Below are 22,653 nucleotides of genomic sequence, written 5' to 3' on the forward strand. Positions count from 1 at the left end.
GAGCAATAGTTCATTACCAGTCTGACATGGGGTTTGTAGAGGGTGAGAAGCTGATGGGAAGTTGAAGTATTTGTGAGTTATGATGAGGAAACCAAGTTTCTTTGAGGCAGATTTGGCGATATTGAGGATGTGAGGCTGTGAGGAGAGACTGCTGGAGATGGTGACACTGAGCATATTAATACTGCCAGAAGGGATGGCAGTTGGTAATGATGGCAGTTGGTCAAAGGATCAAACAAGTGCAGTAATGAGGATACTATTGTAAAGATGAGGTTTGCAAGTGAGAAAAAGATCCAGAGTGTTTGAGCTATTGGAAGAGCAGTCAGGAATTCCAGTGGTTTCAGAGATGAGTTGACAGAGGTCATTGAGGATAGCGAATGTTTCGTCTTCAGTGTAAACCTGGTCAGAGCGGATCGAGTGGAAAATCCAGGAGTCGTCGTGCGTGTTGAAATCCCCAAGCAGGATAATTGCAGAAGATGGAGAGGATTGTTGGATTTACTCAATACAGGTAGTGAGGTGGCCAAGTAGATGCACATGACTGATAGAGTTGGGAGAGCGATTGAGGATGAATTTATTGAGATTGAGGAGGGGGACTTTGAAGTTGAAAAATTGAAAATGAGGGTTGGAAATATCAATATGGGGATGGCAAGTAGTGGAGATGTTGAAGCGTATGTAGGTGCATGCACCAGTTTTGGAATGGAAACTGTGGGAGAGGATGTAGCCAGTGCACTGCCGGTGGGTTGTGGAGATGTGTTCAGCAATCTGAGTCTCAGTGAGGAACAGGAGATCTGGTCTAGATGATTGCAGCAGATGGTGAGTCGGATTTTGGTTGTAATTAGTATCTCGGATGTTGACAAAGAGGAGGGTGAATTGATTGGAGAATGATGGGGGTGTCACAGATAATTGGCCCACAGTAGAATTTTAATTATTTAAGTTGTCATGCATCATGAGAGAAAAAAATTTAAACTATTCCAGATGGCATCAACAGTGCAAGCTCGTGGCCCCAGACAGGCCTCCCAGAATCCCATCCTCAGTGCAGATCTAGCTGTGAACTGGCAGAGAATGAGGCCCGAGATTATGCGCCAGATGATGAGGCAGAAGCAAATCTCCCAGGGTGCTACACCTCGGTACAGGCCTCTAGCTTTTTAGCAGCAAGCCTATGGGAACACCGACTCGAGGGCACCATTGGAGTCGGTGTTGCTTCATCACCTGAGGTGGCAGGTACCCTGTGGCAAGCACTGCAGAACCAGGAAGGCAACCTGTAAGGCAGAAAGTACCAACGACCCCCACGAGCTTACAGCAGGACCAATATTCCACTAAAATCTCTTTAGTGAGAGGTGCCAGTACAGCCCAGGGAAGCTGCGAGCAGCCTACCATCCATGCTGGATGTGTGACAGAAGTTATTCATTTGTTCAGGGTGCCGACGATAACTCGCCGACTCTTCGTGAAGTACACTGTGGGGTGTTTAACGTCAAACAATGGAGAGTGCCAGCACACATGACACCCAATTTAATGTCCATCCGAGGTACAGTACACACTGATGAATCGCACAACCTGTGAAATACCGGAATGACAGTTTATAGCTGTGTCAGGATTCGAACCCAGACTAGACAGATTAGAGGTGAGTGCACGTACCACTAGGCCATCCTGGCAGCCCATAAGTAATTATACAAGTTGGAGATTTAGTGAAAAGATAACTTTGTCGTGGATGGAACCAACGGAAACGTTGATCGAGGCATCCAAAACTCCGTGGGAAGTAAAAAAATCCCCCCAAAAAACAGACGTTTCAGGTGCTAACCCTTCGTCTGCTTGGTTAACTCCCAAAACGTCAGCTTCTTGATTCTCACGGTGATTAGCATACCTCGATTAATGTTGCGTCCCGTTTGATCCCATCCATCATTCTACCTCTCCAATGAAGCAGTATGACACTCTCTATGACGGTTACGACGAGCATTCCAATAAGTTGATATTGAGTTTGTTGAAGAAGAATCGGAGAGCATTTCACCTGCAGGAAAGGTATCGTGGAAGAAGCGAAGCAGACGTTCAGCGTTGTGTTGCGATAATCCATTTGATACATTGTGAAAGCAAACAGGTCGGGAAGGGCTAACAGCACAGATATGAACCAGATGGCCAGCACCTCGAGTGCGGTAAGGAGCGGGATGCCCATTCCCTGGATGCGGTTCCACGATGCCACTGCACGGTATCTGCAAATGGTGGAACAAGACCGAAAATCAGTTCAATGTCTGCATACAATGAACACGACATTATGTGCTCCAAAATTCATGTTCAATTCATGGCTACAGTTCTGTGCGGTTGAAGTCGATTGTCCCATGGATATGAGGTGCTAGAGCTGCTGAGCCAGCAGGGAATGAATCCATTTCACATGAGATTTTATTCCTTTCTAATGCTCATTACACTTCGGGAGGGTCTAGACGAAACGATGGGTCTCGATGTGTTTTGGCCTTGATTGTAATGGACGTTTTTTTTTTTTTTTTTTTTGGAATACAGAGTTGAGGCTCGTGGAAGAGCTAGAACACAGAACGGATCACGATGCAACAGAACAAAAGGAGCAGCAAAAAATGAACGGAGACGGACAAATAAGGAATGCGCAGGTAAGGATGAGGGGAAGAGGAGAATGCAAGGGGGTGGACAAGATGGAGACAGAAGCAATATTGGGAGATTGGGGGGTTAACGGGTGTAGAAAAGATGATGGTTATGGATGGGGGGTGGGGGTGATCTGAGATGGTGGTGAACAGCTGTGTTGAAGACCTGGAGGGAAGGAAGAGATTGAAGAGAATTGAGCAATGTTGTGTGATTACCTGGTTTGAGGCACAGGTAGACAACATTTCACGATCGACTTCAAATAGGTGTGATAAGGTTGTGTTGAACAAGGTGATTGTAGTCGTGCCCCTTTGGTTAAGGTGTTCATTTTTTAATTCGAAACTCGGCTTGCTGTGACAGGTTAAAATAAATCGTACCTTACAGTTATTCGAGTGGTCCAAAGTTGAGCTGAACGGATATTTCACTTGTACATGTAACTTTGACAGACAACCGTGGGCATACTGTGCGGCAGATGGTCCACACATCTGAACGCTTATGATGTTTTAATCCAACAGGAATTTCATCATGATTTCCTGTTCCGACCTCAGTGTTATCTTAGCTGCCATCATCTTGATTTTTCAGTTGATTTCGTTGAAGCTGGAAACGTGACATGATGGTTGTTGGTTACTTTCACTATAACGACAAAGTCCCTCAGACATTTATTCAATCGACATATTTGACTCAGACTTATGTCTGCCTACCTCTCTCAATGTTCGGTTGAGGACATTAATCGTCCGTATATTTGTACCGACAGACAAACTCCAGTCCTTATGAAGACTACTTTTCTCTTGTGTGTGTATTGTCACTTCCCTACAGACAAAGCATTCCATTATCAAGTGTGTGGTGGTCCAGTTGATGTCATTTTGGTTGTGTTTTTTGAGTGGGAATGCAGCTGATATTGTGGGTGCTTGTGTAAAACTGCACGGAGTCGTGCTGTCCACCGGGCCATTCTCAGTGTACCGCGTCTGGATTCCCGAGCGCACGAGCTTACACGTTCTACTCACCGGTCGACACTGAGAACACACAGGCTGAACACGGTGATGCCCAGAGACGCCTTCTGCAGGAAAGGCACAGTCTTGCACATCACCACTCCGAACGGCCAGTTCTGAGCATATAGCTGAGGACCAGGAGGAAAACATACACACGTGCAGTGAGAAAGGCTTAAAAAACAAGTCGTGTCTTCAAGGTCTGCACTGAGGGTGAGGATGTTGTGGCGAAAGGTTGAACATGCATCAGCAAGCGCAGTTGTTATGGTATGTACACAGTGTAAGGCGTGCTTTGTAAGTAAAAATTTTTTAAAGATGCAGTTTACATGAGTGCATCTGTAATTATTTATTTGAATGGGTTTTAAAACCAGAAAAGTAGTCTTGTGAGCATACGTTCAAGTCCATTCAACTGCTATTATAAGCATTCTAATGTAGACCTTTTGCTCTGGAAGGAGTTTGCGTGTATCGTATATCACCATGGCCAAAATCCAGTGGAATCTCCTGAGATGAAGGTGAATATCTGGCCCTGTTTCTCCCAAATCGCAGACAGGTCGGTGGACTCTGAAAAAGTTCCCAAACTTCTCCGTGAGCAAAAACTCCTGCGTGAGTAAAAACTCGCACGTGAGCAAAAACTCCACCATGAGCAAAAACTACTCAGTGAGCAAAAACTCCTCTGTGAATAAACACTCATCCGTGAGCAAACACTCCTCCGTGAGCAAAAACTCCTCTGCGAACAAACAAAACTCTGTGAGCAAACACCCCTTCGTGAGCAAAAACTCCTCCGTGAGCAAAACCACACGTCTGTGAGCAAAAACTCCTCTGTGAGCAAAAACTCCACTGTGAACAAACAAAACTCTGTGAGTAAACATCCCTTCGTGAGCAAAAACTCCATTATGAGCAAAAACACACGTCTGTGAACAAAAACTCCTCTGTGAGCAAAAACTCCTCCATGAGCAAATACTCCACTGTGAGCAAAAACTACTCCATGAGCAAACACTTGTCCATGAGCAAAAACTCCTCAGTGAGCAAAAACATGGCTGTTTACTTCCTCGGGTCATTCCCCATTCATACTCATGATCTTCTCTAACCTCATTAACCCTCCTCAAGCCCACCCCTTCTTTTCAGGTTCTATTTATTTTCTCTGCTCTCCCTCACTCTGTTTTGATTTTTTTCTTTAAATTGCTGTTTCTTTCCCGTTTCCCCTTTCTATGTATGAGCTTGCTATCAGACTTGCTCACCTCCTGCGTCCCAACCCCTAACTCTCTCATTCGCCCCTCACCCATTCTCCTTCCAAGTTTCTCTCAATGCTGATGTTGCTGTGTTTCTCCCCTTTCCACTGTGTTGAAGCTCTTCTACCCTGTTACGTTGTGTTTTAACTCTTCAATAAGCCTCGACTTTGAATACAAAACAAAATTGATAAGGAATCACAGTATATGCGATCCCAGCACCATGACATAAATTCTCAGATGGGATTGACAAACAGGACAACCCACATGTATTTATAGCAAACACCTCCTCAGAAACGTTTTCTTTTTCCATCTCATGTAGACATTTTAATTGTCACTAAATATGGGCATGGGGCATAAGGAGAGCAACATGGAGCTTACCGACCATCGCAGGTTTTGATTGCAAGAGATTTTAAAGCATGTGTTTGTTTACGTAGTAAAATGTGTATTTATATGTTTATTTAATCAAACATCACCCTGACATTGACACAAAGTTTCCAGGAGAAAAATCCCTTTCATTGTGTGATCACCTGCTTTATGCAGCTATATCTAAATTTCTGCCATATTTTTCACACATGGTTAAAAAATAAATAAAAAATAAATTACATATATATATATATATATATATATATACATAAAGGGTAGATTATAAATCTACCCGTCTGTATAAAGGGTAGATTTTAGATAAACTACCCCTGGGGGGGGGGGGGATTTTAGTTAGTTTATATTTGAAGGGATTTTATAGTCGTGGACACTGTTGAAATTGATTACGATGGTCGCGGACATAAAATCCCATAAAATATAAACTACCGTCTAACCCCCCCTCCCCCTGGCAGAGGGGCCTCGCCAGCTCGCCTTTAACCTTCCAGGGGCCCGTCCCGACATCTTTTGTTTCAGAGGTTAACTCCTATCTTTCACCGTTCAGGAGATCAGCACGTGCAGTCAAACAATCAAACAAGCAAACAAACAAAAAACTTCAAATTGTAGATATGTATATATATATATATATATATATATATATATATATATATATATATATATATATATATATATATATATATATATATACATATATATATATATATATATATATATATACATACATAGACTACACACACATATATAATATATATGTATATACATATGTACACACACATATATATGTATCCCTGTGTCGTAAGAGGCGACCAGGGTTGCATCAGGAAGGGAATCCGGCATAAAATCTAAGCCAAATCACGATGCGGATCATAACGGATGATCCGCTGTGGCGCCCCCTAACGGGAGCAGCCGAAAGAAGAAGATATATATATATACACACACACACACACACACACACACACACACACACACACACAGACATATATATATATATATATATATATATATATATATATATATATATATATATATATATATATATTTATATACATATATATATATATATATATATATATATATATATATATATATATATATATGTATATATATATATATATATATATATATATATATATATATATATATATATATATATATATATATATATATATATATATATATCTGCATTCCTCACTTAACGACCAAGTTCCGTTCCAACGACTCGGTCGTTAAGCGAATTGGTCGATAAGTGAGGATTTATTTTTATACAGTATTTTTTACTTTTTTTATTTTTATTTTCTTATGAGGATTTTTTTTCCGAGGATTTTTTTTTAATGTTTATACAGTAGTGTACTGTATACAGTAATAAACAGAATAGAGGAAATCAGCTCTAATATACATTACTTTGCATACTGTAAATACAGGTAATCGTTTTAATTTATTCTGAATAAAGAAAAGGTCTAAAGGACACTCCAACTTGATAACTTTGTTTTAATTTGCATAACTCTTTCATATTTCAGAACATAAAAATCAGCAAAAATTATAAAAATGATGTACCAAAAAACATTAAAGTTATAAAAAAAGACATTCAGATTAACATTTTAGTCATTGAATCCTTCAAAGTGTGATAGTGGTTTGGGGTCATCAGCGTCATCATCGGAGTTATCAGCAGGGTTATCAGGAGCTGTAGAGCGCCCGGGTAAGGGAGATGATGGTGAGGAAATGGAAGGACTTGTAGGGGTAGCGGTAGGGGTCCTGGGTGTAGCTTTCGAGAAGAATCCCATTCGTGTGGTTCATTCATTTGCCGTTTCACTTTCGTGAACCGTTCAACATTTGGGTTCATACCCTCGAGTTCTAATACAGCCGCATTCACTTTCGAGAAGACACCAGCTAACCCCTTTACAGTGAACTTCTTTTGCACTTCTTCCATTATTTCCTCTTCTTCTTCCTCTTCCAAGTGCTGCTGCACTTCCAACTCTATTAAATCTTTGTTAGTTAGCTCTCCCTCAACATATTCCACTAATTATTCAATATCTTCCAACTCTATTAAATCTTCATTAGTTAGCTCTCCCTCGACATATTCCACTAATTCTTCAATATCTTCCACTTCAACATCTAAATTAAGCACGTCAGCAAGTTCCACAATTTTTTTTATTTATGACATCGACGCCGCCGACACTTCCTTTTCGCCGACATCTTGTTCTATGGGGTGCACAATAAAGTACAAATTTATAGACGAAATATATAGTCTTGGTGATTGCGAATGCCAGTGTCGTGAATACTGCGGGAACGAGACTGAGACTGAGGAGAAAAAAAAGGGTCATGCGCTGCCGACTGGTCAGAGAGCTGGTCGTAAGTCCGGGCAGTCATTAAACAGGTAGGTCATTAAGTGAGGAGTGTCTGTATACATATACACATATATATAATGTATATATATATACATTATAATATATATATATATATATATATATATATATATATATATATATATATATATATATATATATATATCTAATATTGTGGTGGTTTTTAACCACTGATGAAGAAGTTGCTTCAATTGAAAATGTCAACTCATCAAGACTCACAGACTGTGAGTCACGCCCTCTGACTGTGAGTCACACCTTCCGACTGCGAGTCACACCTTTCGACTACGAGTCACGCCCTTCGACTGTGAGTCACACCCTTCGACTGCGAGTCACACCCTCTGACTGCAAGTCATGCCCTCTGACTGAGTCACGCACTCCGACTGCGAGTCATGTCCTTCGACTGTGAGTCACGCCCTCTGACTGTGAGTCACACTCGCAAATAGTGAGTCACGCCCCTGGAGAGCGAGTCACACTCTCGGATTGAGTCAAGCTCTCGAATGGCGAGTCGTGCTCTCGGATAACGTCACATTTGGATCATGTCAAACCCTCTGATCACTGGTCACGCCCTCGGATTGCGAGTCACAGACTTAATTCTTCCACATTACTCATCCGTGGTCTCAGACCGATTAACTCTTTTCAAAGTTGTGATGTTTAACACATCCACAAAGACCTGACTCTCATATCATTGGATTTACTCCAGAAAAAATACTACTGTGTGAACACACCATAAAGAGTTTTATGTAAATCACATGCAAGACAAAGATGTTAGTAGAAAAGTGTACTTTGTGCATTGTCTGCTAATGTCTTTCTAATAGTGTCAAACAGATATGGTGTGTGCGATATTAACCTGGGTTCCCAGAATCATGAACCACTGGTTCAGATATGAACAGCAAACAAGTGAAAACACAGGGTTGTGGGAAATAGACAGGAACAACATTCAGACAAGGGTCATTGTCTCAACAAATAATCAAAGCAGCATGCACCGACACAGAAGTGGCAGCAAAGCCACGAGGAAGCATTTTGAATCCATCGATCGATCTCCTGGGACAGTTTCCTGAATGCCTCAAGATATTTAAGCTCCTTGGCTATGTAACTAACAGTTTGTCATATTATTGCATAAGTTATACAAAAATTGGGAAAAGTAATGGGCGATCAGTAAAAAGTTTGATAACATGCTAAGTTTTGCTGCAGAGTCTGTTTCTGCAATGATTAATGAAACCCAATGTAAGTCCATTTGGTTATTTTTCCACTGTTCGATCATTGCCAATAAAGCCTTAATAAAAGCTTTTTCAGTTGTACATTTGTTTTAAGAGATATTACATTTAGCCAAAATCTATTTAAAGTTCATAAAACAAACTAACTTTTCATAATGTCCTTGTTTTATGTGAGATTGAGGGGCATTCAATATGTTATAGAAATGAGATAAAATAATCCAAGAAATGCCAGCATTAAAAAAGTGTATACCTGTATAATCTATTGCAATAAAACGAAGGTGTCTTTCCTTTTATCTTTCTTATCTCCACTAATCGCTTCACGCGTCATCACCAAACTTGGGAGGCATAATTATCAGCCTTATAATTATACTTACAGCATCTATATATTTTTTATCCCACGCACGCAAAGCGAAAAGCAGGGTGAAGCAATTGATTCGCTTTGTCTGTTTGTCTGTCTCCAAACATCAGTTTATGATTGAAGAACAACTTACTTTCAATTTAATGTTATATTTTGAACATGGATTGGAAAACAAACCTGTAGTTTAACAGTACTTTGGCTCTGAATTCGTCCCCATCGCACATGCACAGAGAGGGTGAGATCATTTTTACTTCCAAACAGGAAACTTACTATTTTAGCAACATCATAAAGGGCACAAACAAATCGCATGAAGAACTAATGGAACATGTTGAATAAGGTAGTGTATAAGACTGCATAAAAATGAAATTTATGGAGCATGAATGCATCAACAACAGTAATCTTACGAATATTTTTTCTACCACCTTTAAGATCTTGATTTTCTTTCCATTGAATTATAATATACTTGAACACTGGAGAATACAAATCACCTTCAGGTACTTTCAAAACCCTTCCGTTTAACAGTACTTGGACAAAATATTACGGCATTTTACATCATCTCGACCAATCAAATTTGCTGCTCGGAGACCCCTCCCATGTCCTTGTTTCTCAAGACTGCACAGGGTAATGTGTTTGATTAACTCTCTGCTTTAGATCTTTTATTCTGTTTGGCAGAGTCAAAAATAAACTGTTCTCAAAGCGGTCAACATACCTGATGATGTTACCTCATTTTGTTGGGCAGCGATTTAAGGCCAACTGTCACAGGATTGTTGTTGTTGTTCTTCTTATCTGGCTCTCCTAGCCCATCAAATCCCATCACCCATTCCTTGACAGATATTTCCCCTAGTTCATAATAAAATACATAAATGTATTTGTTATTTATACATATGCTTTGTTGTATTTTTGAAATGTTTTGGATGATTATGAGTATCCAGATCGTAAAACATTTCCACTGCCCCTTGTATGTTAAAACCCCTTACATGAGCCTTTAATTGCTGTGGAAAAGGATGGGAAATAAAATGTAATGAAAATAAGGAATGCAATTGAAAAATTAAAGAGTGAATGAAAAATTATATGCTCCTGATGACACGTTTTGAGAGCAAAGATCAATCGTGTAGGCCTTATCGTTAGATAACGTAATTTCATATTCATGGGAAGTGAAAGATTTTTGTAATATTTTTCAGGATATGCCATTTTTATTTCTACAAGAGCGATCGTCATGGAAGAGCAAGGTTAAATTGACAGTGGGGTAGTAAGGCAACAATTGTACACAAACTGCAAGGCAATGTCGATTGGAAAAAGAAAATGTGGAAAAGGTGAATGCCACGTTAATGACATCTCATCGTCAAAGGAGAGGAAACGCTTGGTAACTGAAAGACATAAACAAGTAGTTTGCTTTGAAGGAGAAAAAGTAAACAAACTGATGAGTAAATAAACAATCTGCTGAGAAAATAAACTAACTGATGAGGAATTAAACAAACTGATGATAAAATAACCAAACTGATGATAAAATAACCAAATTGATGAGCAATTACATACACTGATGATAAAATATACAAAGTGATGAGGAATTAAACAAACTGGTGAGAAAATAACCAAACTGATGATAAAATAACCAAATTGATGATAAAATAAACACACTGATGATAAAATAACCAAACTGATGATAAAATAACCAAATTGATGAGCAATTAAACACACTGATGATAAAATATACAAACTGATGAGGAATTAAACAAACTGGTGAGAAAATAACCAAACTGATGATAAAATAACCAAATTGATGATAAAATAAACACACTGATGATAAAATAACCAAACTGATGATAAAATAAACACACTGATGATAAAATAACCAAACTGATGATAAAATAACCAAACGGATGATAAAATAAACACACTGATGATAACATAACCAAACTGATGATAAAATAACCAAATTGATGAGCAATTAAACACACTGATGATAAAATAACCAAATTGATGACAAAATAAATATTGATCATCACTGATGATAAAATTAACAAACTGATGAGTAATTAAACACACTGATGAGAAATTAAACAAATTGATGATAAAATATACACACAGATGATAAAATAAACACAATGATGATAAATTAAACAAACTGATGAGAAATATCCAAACTGATGGAGAAATAAACAAATGGATGGAGAATTTAAGAAAATTATGAGTAAACAAAACAAATTAATGATAAAATATAGAAACTGATGATAAAATAAATAAACTAATGAAAGTAAACAAACTGATGAGTAAATAAACAAATTAATGATAAAATACACAAACTCATGATGAAATATACATGCTGATGATAAAATAAACAAACTGATGATAAAATAAATAAACTAATGAGAAGTAAACAAACTGATGAGTAAATAAACAAATTAATGATAAAATACACAAACTCATGATGAAATATACATGCTGATGATAAAATAACCAAACTGATGATAAAATAAACACACTGATGAAGAAATAAGCAAACTGTTGATAAATTTAACAAACCGATAGTGAATTAAACAAAATGATGACAAAAATAAATTGATCATAAATAAACAAACTGATGATAAATTAAACAAACACACTGATGATAAATTAAACAAATCGATGATAAATAAACAAACTGATGAATAATTTAAGAAACCGATGACAAAATAATCAAACTGATGATAAAATATACAAATTAATGACAACAAAACACACTGATGATAAAATGAACAAACTGACTTGTAATTAAACGCACTGATGATAAAATAAACACAATGATGATAAACTAAACAAACTGATGAGAAATAAACAAATGGATGGAGAAACAAACAAAGGGATGGAGAATGAAAGAAACTGATGATAAAATTTACACATTGATGACAAAATAAACACACTGATGATAAAATGAATAAGCTGATGAGCAATTAAACACACTGATGATAAATTAAACAAATTGATAATATAATAATCAAACTGATGATAAAATAGACACAATAATGACAAAAAAACACAAATTTATGATAAAATAAATTTAATGTGAATTAAACAAACTGATGATAAAATAAACAAGTCAATGATAAAATACACAAGCTGATGAGAAGTAAACAAACTGAGTGTAAATGAAACAAACATCATAAAATATACAAATTGTTGATAAAACAAGTAAAAAAAAATCCCCCAGGAAACAAGGAAAAAAGACATAAAATGTCCTAGCCTCCGTTGTTTAATTTTGCTGTTTGGAGTTGGGCTAGCCCATATTTGTGTACAATTGAAATAGCCGCTAATCGGCCATCTTTGATCACATCGTGAAACAAAATGATGTGCATAAGTATAACCATCATTTGTTGCCTTTGGCTAAGTACAAATAAAATCGGTCCATACATTTCTGAGATATGGTTGCGGATGCACGTGTGCACACACACACGCACACACATATGAAAATTGAGACCAAATCAATAAGCCCCTATTTTTGGCTAAGTCCATTGGGGGTTAAAAAACACAACGATGACAAAATATACAAATTGATGATAAAATAAAGAAACTGATGAGAAGTAAGCAAAGTAAGTGTGAATTAAATAAACTGATGAGGATTAAATACACTGATGATAAAATAAACAAACTGAAGATAAAATATAGAAATTGATGATAAAACAAACAAACTGAAGATAAAATATAGAAATTGATGATAAAATAAACATGCTGATGATGAAATAAACAAACTGATGATAAAATATACAAACTGATGAGAAAGAAACAATTCAAAGACAAATTAAACAAATCAATGATAAATTAAGCAAACTGATGATAAAATATACATATTCATGACAACAAAACACACTGATGATAAAATGAACAAACTGATTTGTGATTAAACACACTGATGATAAAATAAACACACTGATGATAAACTAAACAAACTGATGAGAAATAAACAAATGGATGGAGAAACAAACATAGGGATGGAGAATTAAAGAAACTGATGAGCAAATAACCACACTGATGATAAAATATACAAACTGATGAAAATTAAACAAACTGATGAGAAAATAAACAAACGGATGAGAAAATAAACAAACTGCTGATAAAATATTGTTGTGGGCCGGAGTTCGGTGGCGATGAACGACCACTAGGTGGAGCAGTGGAGTCGTCTCCCACCGAACACCCGGAATTTAGGGTGTGACTCTCGGATAAGTCCGAGAGTTCACGGGTCCCTTCGCGGACCGTGGTCGCCAATATTTTGACCGCGTGGGGTCGGGTTAATTGCCTGATTTCAATATACCTAAGTACCCACGTCGTCCAACTACCGGGGAAAACCACACCCTCGACCGACTTTGTCCGAACCGAGTCGCTATCACCGACTCGGATCCGGCGTAACCAAGCGGAAGCTACCAAAAGCCACGCCGGACCAAATGAACAATTTACGGCAAGAACGGCTCTACTATTTTTCAATACGCTCCTTGCTAGGCCAATGAGAGAAAGCACAGAAAACGAGCTGGTATATTTAACAGGGGTTTATTTATAACAATAATCGGGGAAAGGGAGCACAAAAAGAGCAGAGTTATCCGAATAAGAAAATGTAATGTACAATTAACAAGGCACTTTACGATTCTACTTACACAGACTGGCACCACACACACACACACACACACACACACACACACACACACACACACACACACACACACACACACACACACACACACACACACACACACATACACACACACACACACGAAACTGGACCCCTTGGGTCTTTATTCGGTAGAGCCGGGCCGGGGTACCTTCCCGCCTCGTGCGGTCACACAGACTCCGAACTACCACGGTGGGACTCAAACCCATGACCCGAAGTCCACGGCCCACGTCCCCGGCAGCTCGGCCGCCACCACGACCGCAGATGCTCAGCAGTCGCCACAATCACTCCTCTTCGGTCACGGCCACCACGACCGCAGATGCTCAGCAGTCGCCACAATCACTGCTCTTCGGTCACCACCACCACAGTGAGCCACCGCAAAGAACCGCAGAGCACCCAAACCACGACCGCAAAAAAGGCCAATGGCCACAATCACTCCTCTTCTCTCTTGAGGTAGGAGCGGTTTCTTTCCTCGCCACTCGCCTCCTGATTGGACGGTCCCATCACGCGATCCGCTGGCCGTTCCTCATTGGACAGGCCCACGGTAGATGGGGCAACTCCCACTTTTCTGGGGCAGAGTCGGATCTGAGGTGATGGAGACTCTGCCCACGCCTTCAGCCAAAAACACGTGGGCAATGGCGACCGGGTTGAGTGAGGGTGTTGTTGTTGTTCTTGTGTAAAAACCTAACTAAAAAATAATTCTTAGCGCATACACGAAATTCCCATCAGACAGAAGGAGGGATTCTAACTATAAACACATACTTATCGAAATAACTAAGCTACGGCGACTGCTGTCTGTTTGTGTGTAAATGGCTTCCAAATCCGTAACAATATACAAACTGATGATATATTAAACAAACTGATGAGAAAATAAACATACTGATGATAAAATATACAAACCGATGATAAATTATACAAACTGATGAGAAATAAACACACTGATGATAAAATATACAAACCGATGATAAATTATACAAACTGATGAGAAAATAAACACACTGATGATAAAATATACAAACCGATGATAAATTATACAAACTGATGAGAAATAAACAAACTGATGAGAAAATAAACAAACCGATGATAAATTATACAAACCAATGATAAATTATACAAACCGATGAGAAATAAACAAACTGATGATAAAATAAACAAACTGATGAGAAATAAACAAACTTATGAGAAATAAACAAACTGCTGATAAAATATACAAATTGATGATAAATTAAACAAACTGATGAGAAATAAACAAACTGATGAGAAAATAAACAAACTGCTGATAAAATATACAATTGATGACAAAATAAACAACCTGATGAGAAATAAACAATCTGATGAGAAATAAACAAACTGATGAGAAATAAACAAACTGATGATAAAATATACAAACCGATGATAAATTATACAAACTGATGAGAAAATAAACACACTGATGATAAAATATACAAACCGATGATAAATTATACAAACTGATGAGAAATAAACAAACTGATGAGAAAATAAACAAACCGATGATAAATTATACAAACCGATGAGAAATAAACAAACTGATGATAAAATAAACAAACTGATGATAAATGAAACAAACTGATGAGAAATAAACAAACTGCTGATAAAATATACAAATTGATGATAAATTAAACAAACTGATGAGAAATAAACAAACTGATGAGAAAATAAACAAACTGCTGATAAAATATACAATTGATGACAAAATAAACAACCTGATGAGAAATAAACAAACTGATGAGAAATAAACAAACTGATGAGAAAATAAACAAACTGCTGATAAAATATACAAATTGATGACAAAATAAACAACCTGATGAGAAAATAAACAAACTGCTGATAAAATATACAAATTGATGACAAAATAAACAACCTGATGAGAAATAAACAAACTGATGAGAAATAAACAAACTGATGAGAAATAAACAAACTGATGAGAAAATAAACAAACTGCTGATAAAATATACAAATTGCTGATAAAATATACAAATTGATGACAAAATAAACAACCTGATGAGTAATTAAACACATCAAAGACAAATGAAACAAATCGATGATAAAATAAACAAACTGATGATAACATATACATATTCATGACAACAAAATGAACAAACTGATTTGTGATTAAACACACTGATGATAAAATGAACAAACTTATTTGTGATTAAACACACTGATGATAAAATAAATACACTGATGATAAATTAAACAAACTGATGAGAAATAAACAAATTAATGGAGAAACAAACATAGGGATGGAGAATTAAAGAAACTGATAAGTCAATAAACAAACTGATGAGTAAGTAGACACACTGGTGATAAAATAAACAATCTGATGATAAAGTAAACAAATTGATGATAAAATAACTAATCTGATGCTAAAGTGAGGAAGCTGATGGAGAGACATCACATTGTAAATGTAAATTTCATGGTAAAAGCAAGGGGAGGGTCGGGATGGAAATCTCTCCACATTGTCATACAAATTCAATACATGGACCCTTGTACAATATAGCGCTGCATTGTGGTTGTTCTTTGTCTGCCTGTCCTTAAACAATGACCCTCAGTCAGATCACTCAGGGATGAGTAATTTAATACATTTGAGAAATAATGATGTGTAAGCTTATCAATGTGTGACAGGATACCTCAGAGGTAACATACTCCACAGGATAGCGCACACTTAGCGAACTCATTTTGAGAGATGTCTTGTTTGAGTTCGATTCCTGACCTAACTGTATGCTCTCAGATTGGTGCGTTCACCCTCCATCGGACTGACGTTAATTTGGATGTCCCGTCTGTTAGCTGGTGGACGTTAAATATCTCACGGTGTCCTCCGAAACAACAAACCATTGTCGCTCGTATCCTGAACAAATTCCAAATTCCTGCAGTGACTTACAGAGGCACTACATCAGCGACAAAGCTGCTCTCCGGGCGATTCTGCAATCAGCAGCCAGGTGCTGTGCACTGACGGATGGAGAGATGGAGCTCATGAAAGCATTCGTCTTGTATTTATAGAGTTGATGGTGAAATTGATGGTAAAATTTACACGTAACCTTTTAGTTGATTAACTAAACTTTCTGGGATTTCCAATTTTTATCCAAAGACACATACAAAATGGACCTGGCCAAATATTTTAGACCCATTTCACCAAAGTGATGTTGATATCAATTTATTCATTGCATATAGACACAGGTGAGCTCCATACAGGTGTAAATATTGACATGATGAGTTGAGGGCATTTCTCAATTAAGGAATGGAGTGGATGGCAGATTTTGTAACTGTTATTGTTACCCTCACCAAAGAGGGGATAGCATTTGGGTCCATTTGTTTGTTTGTTTTTTCGCACAGAACTTTCATGTTTTTCTGTGCAACCAGTTGTTGGATTGAGACGAATTTTTCACCAGTGGTGCAGCGGCTCATGTAGAATGTTATAATTATAATTATGACGTCATAGGTCATGTGGTGTGGCAGCCATGTTGGAAAAACTTTGGACCACCGTATCTCTGAAACCGCACCAAGGAAAAAATTGAAACTTTGCACACGGAAAGCACTACTCTTGGGGAATGTGTGATTTTTAAAAATGACATCATAGATGCCTTCGTTATGACGTCATAATTGCATATGTAGAACATTACATCTGATCAGTATGAATTTTTTTGAGGTAATCTAGGGATAAAATGATGCACAATTTTTTTTAATTATGTCATCAGTCACGTGATTCGGCAGCCATATTGTTTAAAAAAAAGAAAACTTTCAAAAATCTTCTCCGAAATGCCTGAAGGGATCGAGGTGAAACTTTACACGTATGACTGCCTATCCATGAGTAACAAAATGTTCACATATGACATCATAGGTCACATGGTTTGGCAGCTATATTGGATTTACCCTCAAACATATAAAAAAAAAACAATACACCACTCAAAAGAAGTCCTCATGAGGGTCTGCATTTTCTGATTGCTCTTTTTCTTGTTCGATCATTTGTAGGAATGTTCCAATGTTCCAATGTTCCCTAAATCATAGAGGTAGTCAAGGTCAGGAGACTCCTGGGTGGATCGGAAGGGTGCGGCAAAAGTTAGAAGGGGTGGTTGACACTTTTCGACCCAACCAACCTGCAACGACTTCCACTTAGGGTAAGGTGCCTTGATGCTTACTGTCCCAAGGGTTCAGTTTTGCTAGAAATTGGAACATGCTCAATTGGATATGCCTGGTGTTGGCTTAATGGCTAGAGTGGTGGGTTTAGGATCCTTAGGTCATGAGTTCAAATCCTGCTTGGCTGTTGAATTAATACCAGGTGGGGTTTACTCAGCCTGTCATCCTTCTGAGGTCGGCAAAATGAGTACCAGCATGCTGGTATCCTGCGTCGGAGTGGCGACCCGTCCAGGATTGTGCCCAATAGGAAAGGAGACTGCTTAGGCAGCACCAACGTTCTGCACAGAGTATGGTCCCAATGGATGGATGGATGGATTTGTAGGAATCTCGATAGTCAATATGATGGAAGTGATTGGTAAATTGAAACCGTTTAAATTTACACAAAATTGTCCTACAACCAAAATCATTTATGATTGGAAAACTGTTCAAGGGTGAGGTCGGTGGAAACCTGGGACAGGTGGTTGTTTTTTTGTGTGTATACAAGGATTGTGGTGTAGAATAACAAGTGGTGGATAGAAGAGAGTGTACAGAAGATCAGTGTTCAAGGGCACAGCAAATAAAATGGTTCAATGAATGAGCGATTCACAAACAGCATCAGGACACCAAGTTTGGCACAACTCCAAAAGGCTCCAAAAGGACCATCGAACATTCGAGAATCTTTCATCAAGTGCGATCTACGAAGCAATGAAAATGCCAAATGGCTAAAAGTATAATCATGATGCACATTCTGCCTTAGTGTTCCGGTCACTCTGTAGGGGCATGATACATTGGAGGAATATCTGAGTGTTATTCCTCAGCACTACCATCCATCCATCATACTCTTGTAGCTCATGATTGTTTACTATTTTCACCATCCAGCTTGGCCACTCCAATACCCAGAACACTTGTAAGAGTTTCCATGATCAGTTGTAATGTGCTGCCAGTGTGCATCAATTGATATAAACCTCAACGTTTTTAAGTTGGTGGTATTGCATAAAAATCAGGAGAAAAAACACAATACCAATCATGTCGACCAGGAACATAATATATAGTTGATGGCATTACGTATCAGACGGTCTTCAAGCCTCAGGACTTCAGCAAACCCTGCGACCATTTGTAGTGTGGTACACTGAATCTGCGCTGGCTGGTACGAGAGCCGGAGGTACACTCCCTCACCTTTGAGTTGTGTAGCCTGGGTTTGAATCTCGTCCCTGGTACGGACGCCATCTTAGAAAAACTTTGCACCTCGATCTCCCAAACTGCTCAATGGAATAAATTGAAACATGGCTCATTGTCAAGTACTCCCAATGGGGAATAACATGTGTTGATGATGACGTCATCAGTGCTTCATTATGACGTCAGAATTCGACAAGTACAATGCTTGATGCGATCAGTATGAACATTTTTTTCCCTCTGAAACTGTTATTCTGATGGACACAAAATTTTCAGAATATGAGTGGCTCCTCCTGTAGAATTTTTAAAATAATTATGATGTCCTCGGTCATGTGGTACAGGCGTCAAATTGGAAAAAATCGAAAAAAGTTGCTACTCTATATCTCCGAAACAGCTCCATGGAAAAACATTGAGACCTGGCTCATTGTCAAATACTCCCATTGGGGAATAAGATATGTTAATGATGATGTCATCAGGACCTTAATTATGACGTCATAATTTGACAAGTACACTTATCTGATCATTATGAATTTTTTTTCTTAGCAACTGTTGGTCTGATGGACACAAAATTTTCACCACAGGAGCGCATCCTCCTGTATAATATGGTAATGATAATCATGATGTCATAGGTCATGTGGTACAGGTGCCATCTTGAAAAAACGTTGCACCTCCATATTTCCAAAACCGTTAACTGTGCAGGGAAAGTATCCATGAATACCATCTAGTCTATAAACTAATCGTTAACTCATTCGTCATTAACTATCCTGTGATTAATTTTCAGTCCATCAGTTAAATATAATTTAATTTGATGTTGACAAATGACAAGCTCAGGTAGTTTGCCAACATGGAAGTTACTGCAAACATGATGGTCGCTGCCAATAGTACTCAGTATTCGGGTATCAGAACATTTCATCAAATCGCATCAACACATTGAACAAAGCAGAAACTAATACTAATGACCAAATGACAGGAATTTGAGACGAGGACAGTTTTGTAATCATGGAACTCATCATGGGGCCAGGGTTTGTGTGGCTGATTTCGATTTGGGCAGGAATTTCCAGAATTCCAGAATAACACACCTACTCTTCATGGGAGGACACTGAGGGATCTGTAATGGCGATCAGCTGAGGCCAGCACACGGGACGTCAAGTTTCACCCCGTCCAAGCGACGGCGTGGCACCAATCCCACAGTTTATAGCCGGGTCGGGAATCGAACCCAAACTAGACAGCTCATAGGTAAGATGTGTGCACCATTCAATCAGGATTAGTTTTTATTTTATTGTAATCCACTGTTAATGCAGCTCGTTCAAAACGGCTCCATGATTTGAACTGATGGCATGCCGTTGGAGGTGCGAGTTCAGCATAAACTGCCAGTTTAACGGAGATCAGGTGTTTACCTCGATCAAACCCAGGGTTTGGAAGTTGCAAAAAAATGTACGACTGACGTACCTACATAACTAACGTTCCTGCAGAACGATACATAACTAATGAACCAAAATACACAACGATACATAACTAACGTACCTACAGAAAGATACATAACTAACATACCAATATAACTAACATACCTACATAATGATACATAACTAACATACCTACATAACGATACATAACTAACGTACCTACAGAATGATACATAACTAAGATACCAATATAACTAACATACCTACATAACGATACATAACTAACGTACCTACAGAACGATACATAACTAACATACCAATATAACTAACATACCTACATAACGATACATAACTAATGTACCAACATAACCAACATACCTATATAACTAACGTACCTACATAACTAACATACCTACATAACGAAGGTACATATTCCCTAGTTTGCATTGAAGGGTAATAGTGAAAGGGCATCCATTGAAAGAGGAAACATTGAACGTGATGATGGGTGACTGATGGAAATGTTGTAATCACTCCTTTTATGTTTGGATTGCTGCACTCGAGACACCAAAACAAGAATGTACACCTTGCTGGTAGTTGTTCGTTAAGGTGTGCTCGCATTTACCCAACCAGGGTCCAGAAACGACAAAGCCGGTCACAAGGAGTGCTGCGACGACATTTCGTCCACTGGGATATTTCACGATACGTCAAAGTGACAAACAATGCCCCTGGTGGCCGATCCGGACATTTCCTTTGCACTTCGCAGTGGCTGATCCGGACATTTCCCTTGCATTTTGCAGTGGCCGATCTGGCTATTTCCCTTGCATATCGCAGTGGTTGATCCGGATATTTCCCTTGCAGTTTGTGGGGGCTGATCTGGCTATTTCCCTTGCACATCGCAGTAGCTGATCCAGATATTTCCCTTGCACTTAGTGGTGGCCGATCTGACTATTTCCCTTGCAGTTTGTGGGGGATGATCTGGCTATTTCCCTTGTACATCGCACCAGCTGATCTGGCTAGGCCACTTGCAAATCGCAGAGGTCGATCTGGCTACTTCTCTTGCATATGGCAGTGGCTGATCCAGCTCTCTCCCTTGCACATCGCGGTGGCCGATCTGGCTATTTCCATTGCAAGTTCGTGGTGGCCGAGCTCGCTATCTTCCTTGCACCTTGCGGTGGCCTTGCTCGCTATCTCCCTTGCACTTGACGGTGGCCGATCTGGCTATCTCACTTGCACTTCACGGTAGCCGAGCTTGCTATCTTCCTTCCACTTCGCAGTGGCCGATCCGGCTATCTCCCTTGCACTTCGCGGTGGCCGACCTGGCTATCTCCCTTGCACTTTGCGGTGGCCGACCTGGCTATCTCCCTTGCACTTCGCGGTGGCCGACCTGGCTATCTCCCTTGCACTTCACGGTGGCCGATCTGGCTATCTCCCTTGCACTTCACGGTGGCCGATCTGGCTATCTCCCTTGCACTTCGCGGTGGCCGATCTGGCTATCTCCCTTGCACTTAGTGGTGGCCAATCTGGCTATCTCCCTTGCACATCGCCATGGCTGATCTGGATATTTCCCTTGCACATTGCAATGGCTGATCCAGATAATTCCCTTGCAGTTTGCAGTGGCCGATCTGGCTATTTCCCTTGCAGTTGCCGATCTGGTTATTTCCCTTGCACATCGCAGTGGCTGATCCGGCTATCTCCCTTGCACTTCGCAGTGGCCGATCTGGCTGTCTCCCTTGCGCTTCGCAGTGGCCGATCTGGCTATCTCCCTTGCATATCGAAGTGGCTGATTCGGGTATTTCCCTTGCAGTTTGCAGTGGCCGATATGGCTATCCCCCTTGCGCTTCGTAGTGGCTGATCTGGCTATCCCCCTTGCGCTTCGCAGTGGCCGATCTGGCTGTCTCCCTTGCGCTTCGCAGTGGCCGATCTGGCTGTCTCCCTTGTGCTTCGCAGTGGCCGATCTGGCTGTCTCCCTTGCGCTTCGCAGTGGCCGATCTGGCTATCTCCCTTGCGCATCGCAGTGGCCGATCTGGCTATCCCCCTTGCGCTTCGCAGTGGCCGATCTGGCTATCCCCCTTGCGCTTCGCAGTGGCTGATCTGGCTATCCCCCTAGCGCTTCGCAGTGGCTGATCTGGCTATCTCCCTTGCACATCGCAGTGGCTGATCCGGCTAATTCCTTTGCAGTGG

General features: G+C 39.4%; 2 protein-coding genes across 3 annotated transcripts in view; one reads left to right on the forward strand and one right to left on the reverse strand.

Annotated features, from left to right (window-relative positions):
* The window catches only part of LOC147019378 (DNA-directed RNA polymerases I and III subunit RPAC2-like), a 220,622-nt gene that overhangs the window by 119,328 nt on the left and 78,641 nt on the right, over positions 1-22,653 (forward strand). The gene's annotated exons all lie outside the window — the stretch shown is intronic.
* Positions 1-22,653, reverse strand: part of LOC147019380 (endothelin receptor type B-like) — a 64,994-nt gene that overhangs the window by 40,592 nt on the left and 1,749 nt on the right. For both annotated transcript variants that reach the window (XM_085899855.1, XM_085899854.1), the window contains exons 2-3: positions 3,603-3,715; positions 2,003-2,201 (exon numbers count right to left, since the gene is read on the reverse strand). In XM_085899855.1, the coding sequence (XP_085755981.1) occupies positions 2,003-2,201; positions 3,603-3,715 (312 nt within the window). The remainder of the gene's footprint in view (positions 1-2,002; positions 2,202-3,602; positions 3,716-22,653) is intronic.

The sequence above is a fragment of the Eptatretus burgeri genome, chromosome 10, assembly GCF_056783735.1.
Source record: "Eptatretus burgeri isolate ZD-2024b chromosome 10, Ebu_testis_v1, whole genome shotgun sequence".
Classification (NCBI taxonomy): Eukaryota; Metazoa; Chordata; class Myxini; order Myxiniformes; family Myxinidae; genus Eptatretus; species Eptatretus burgeri.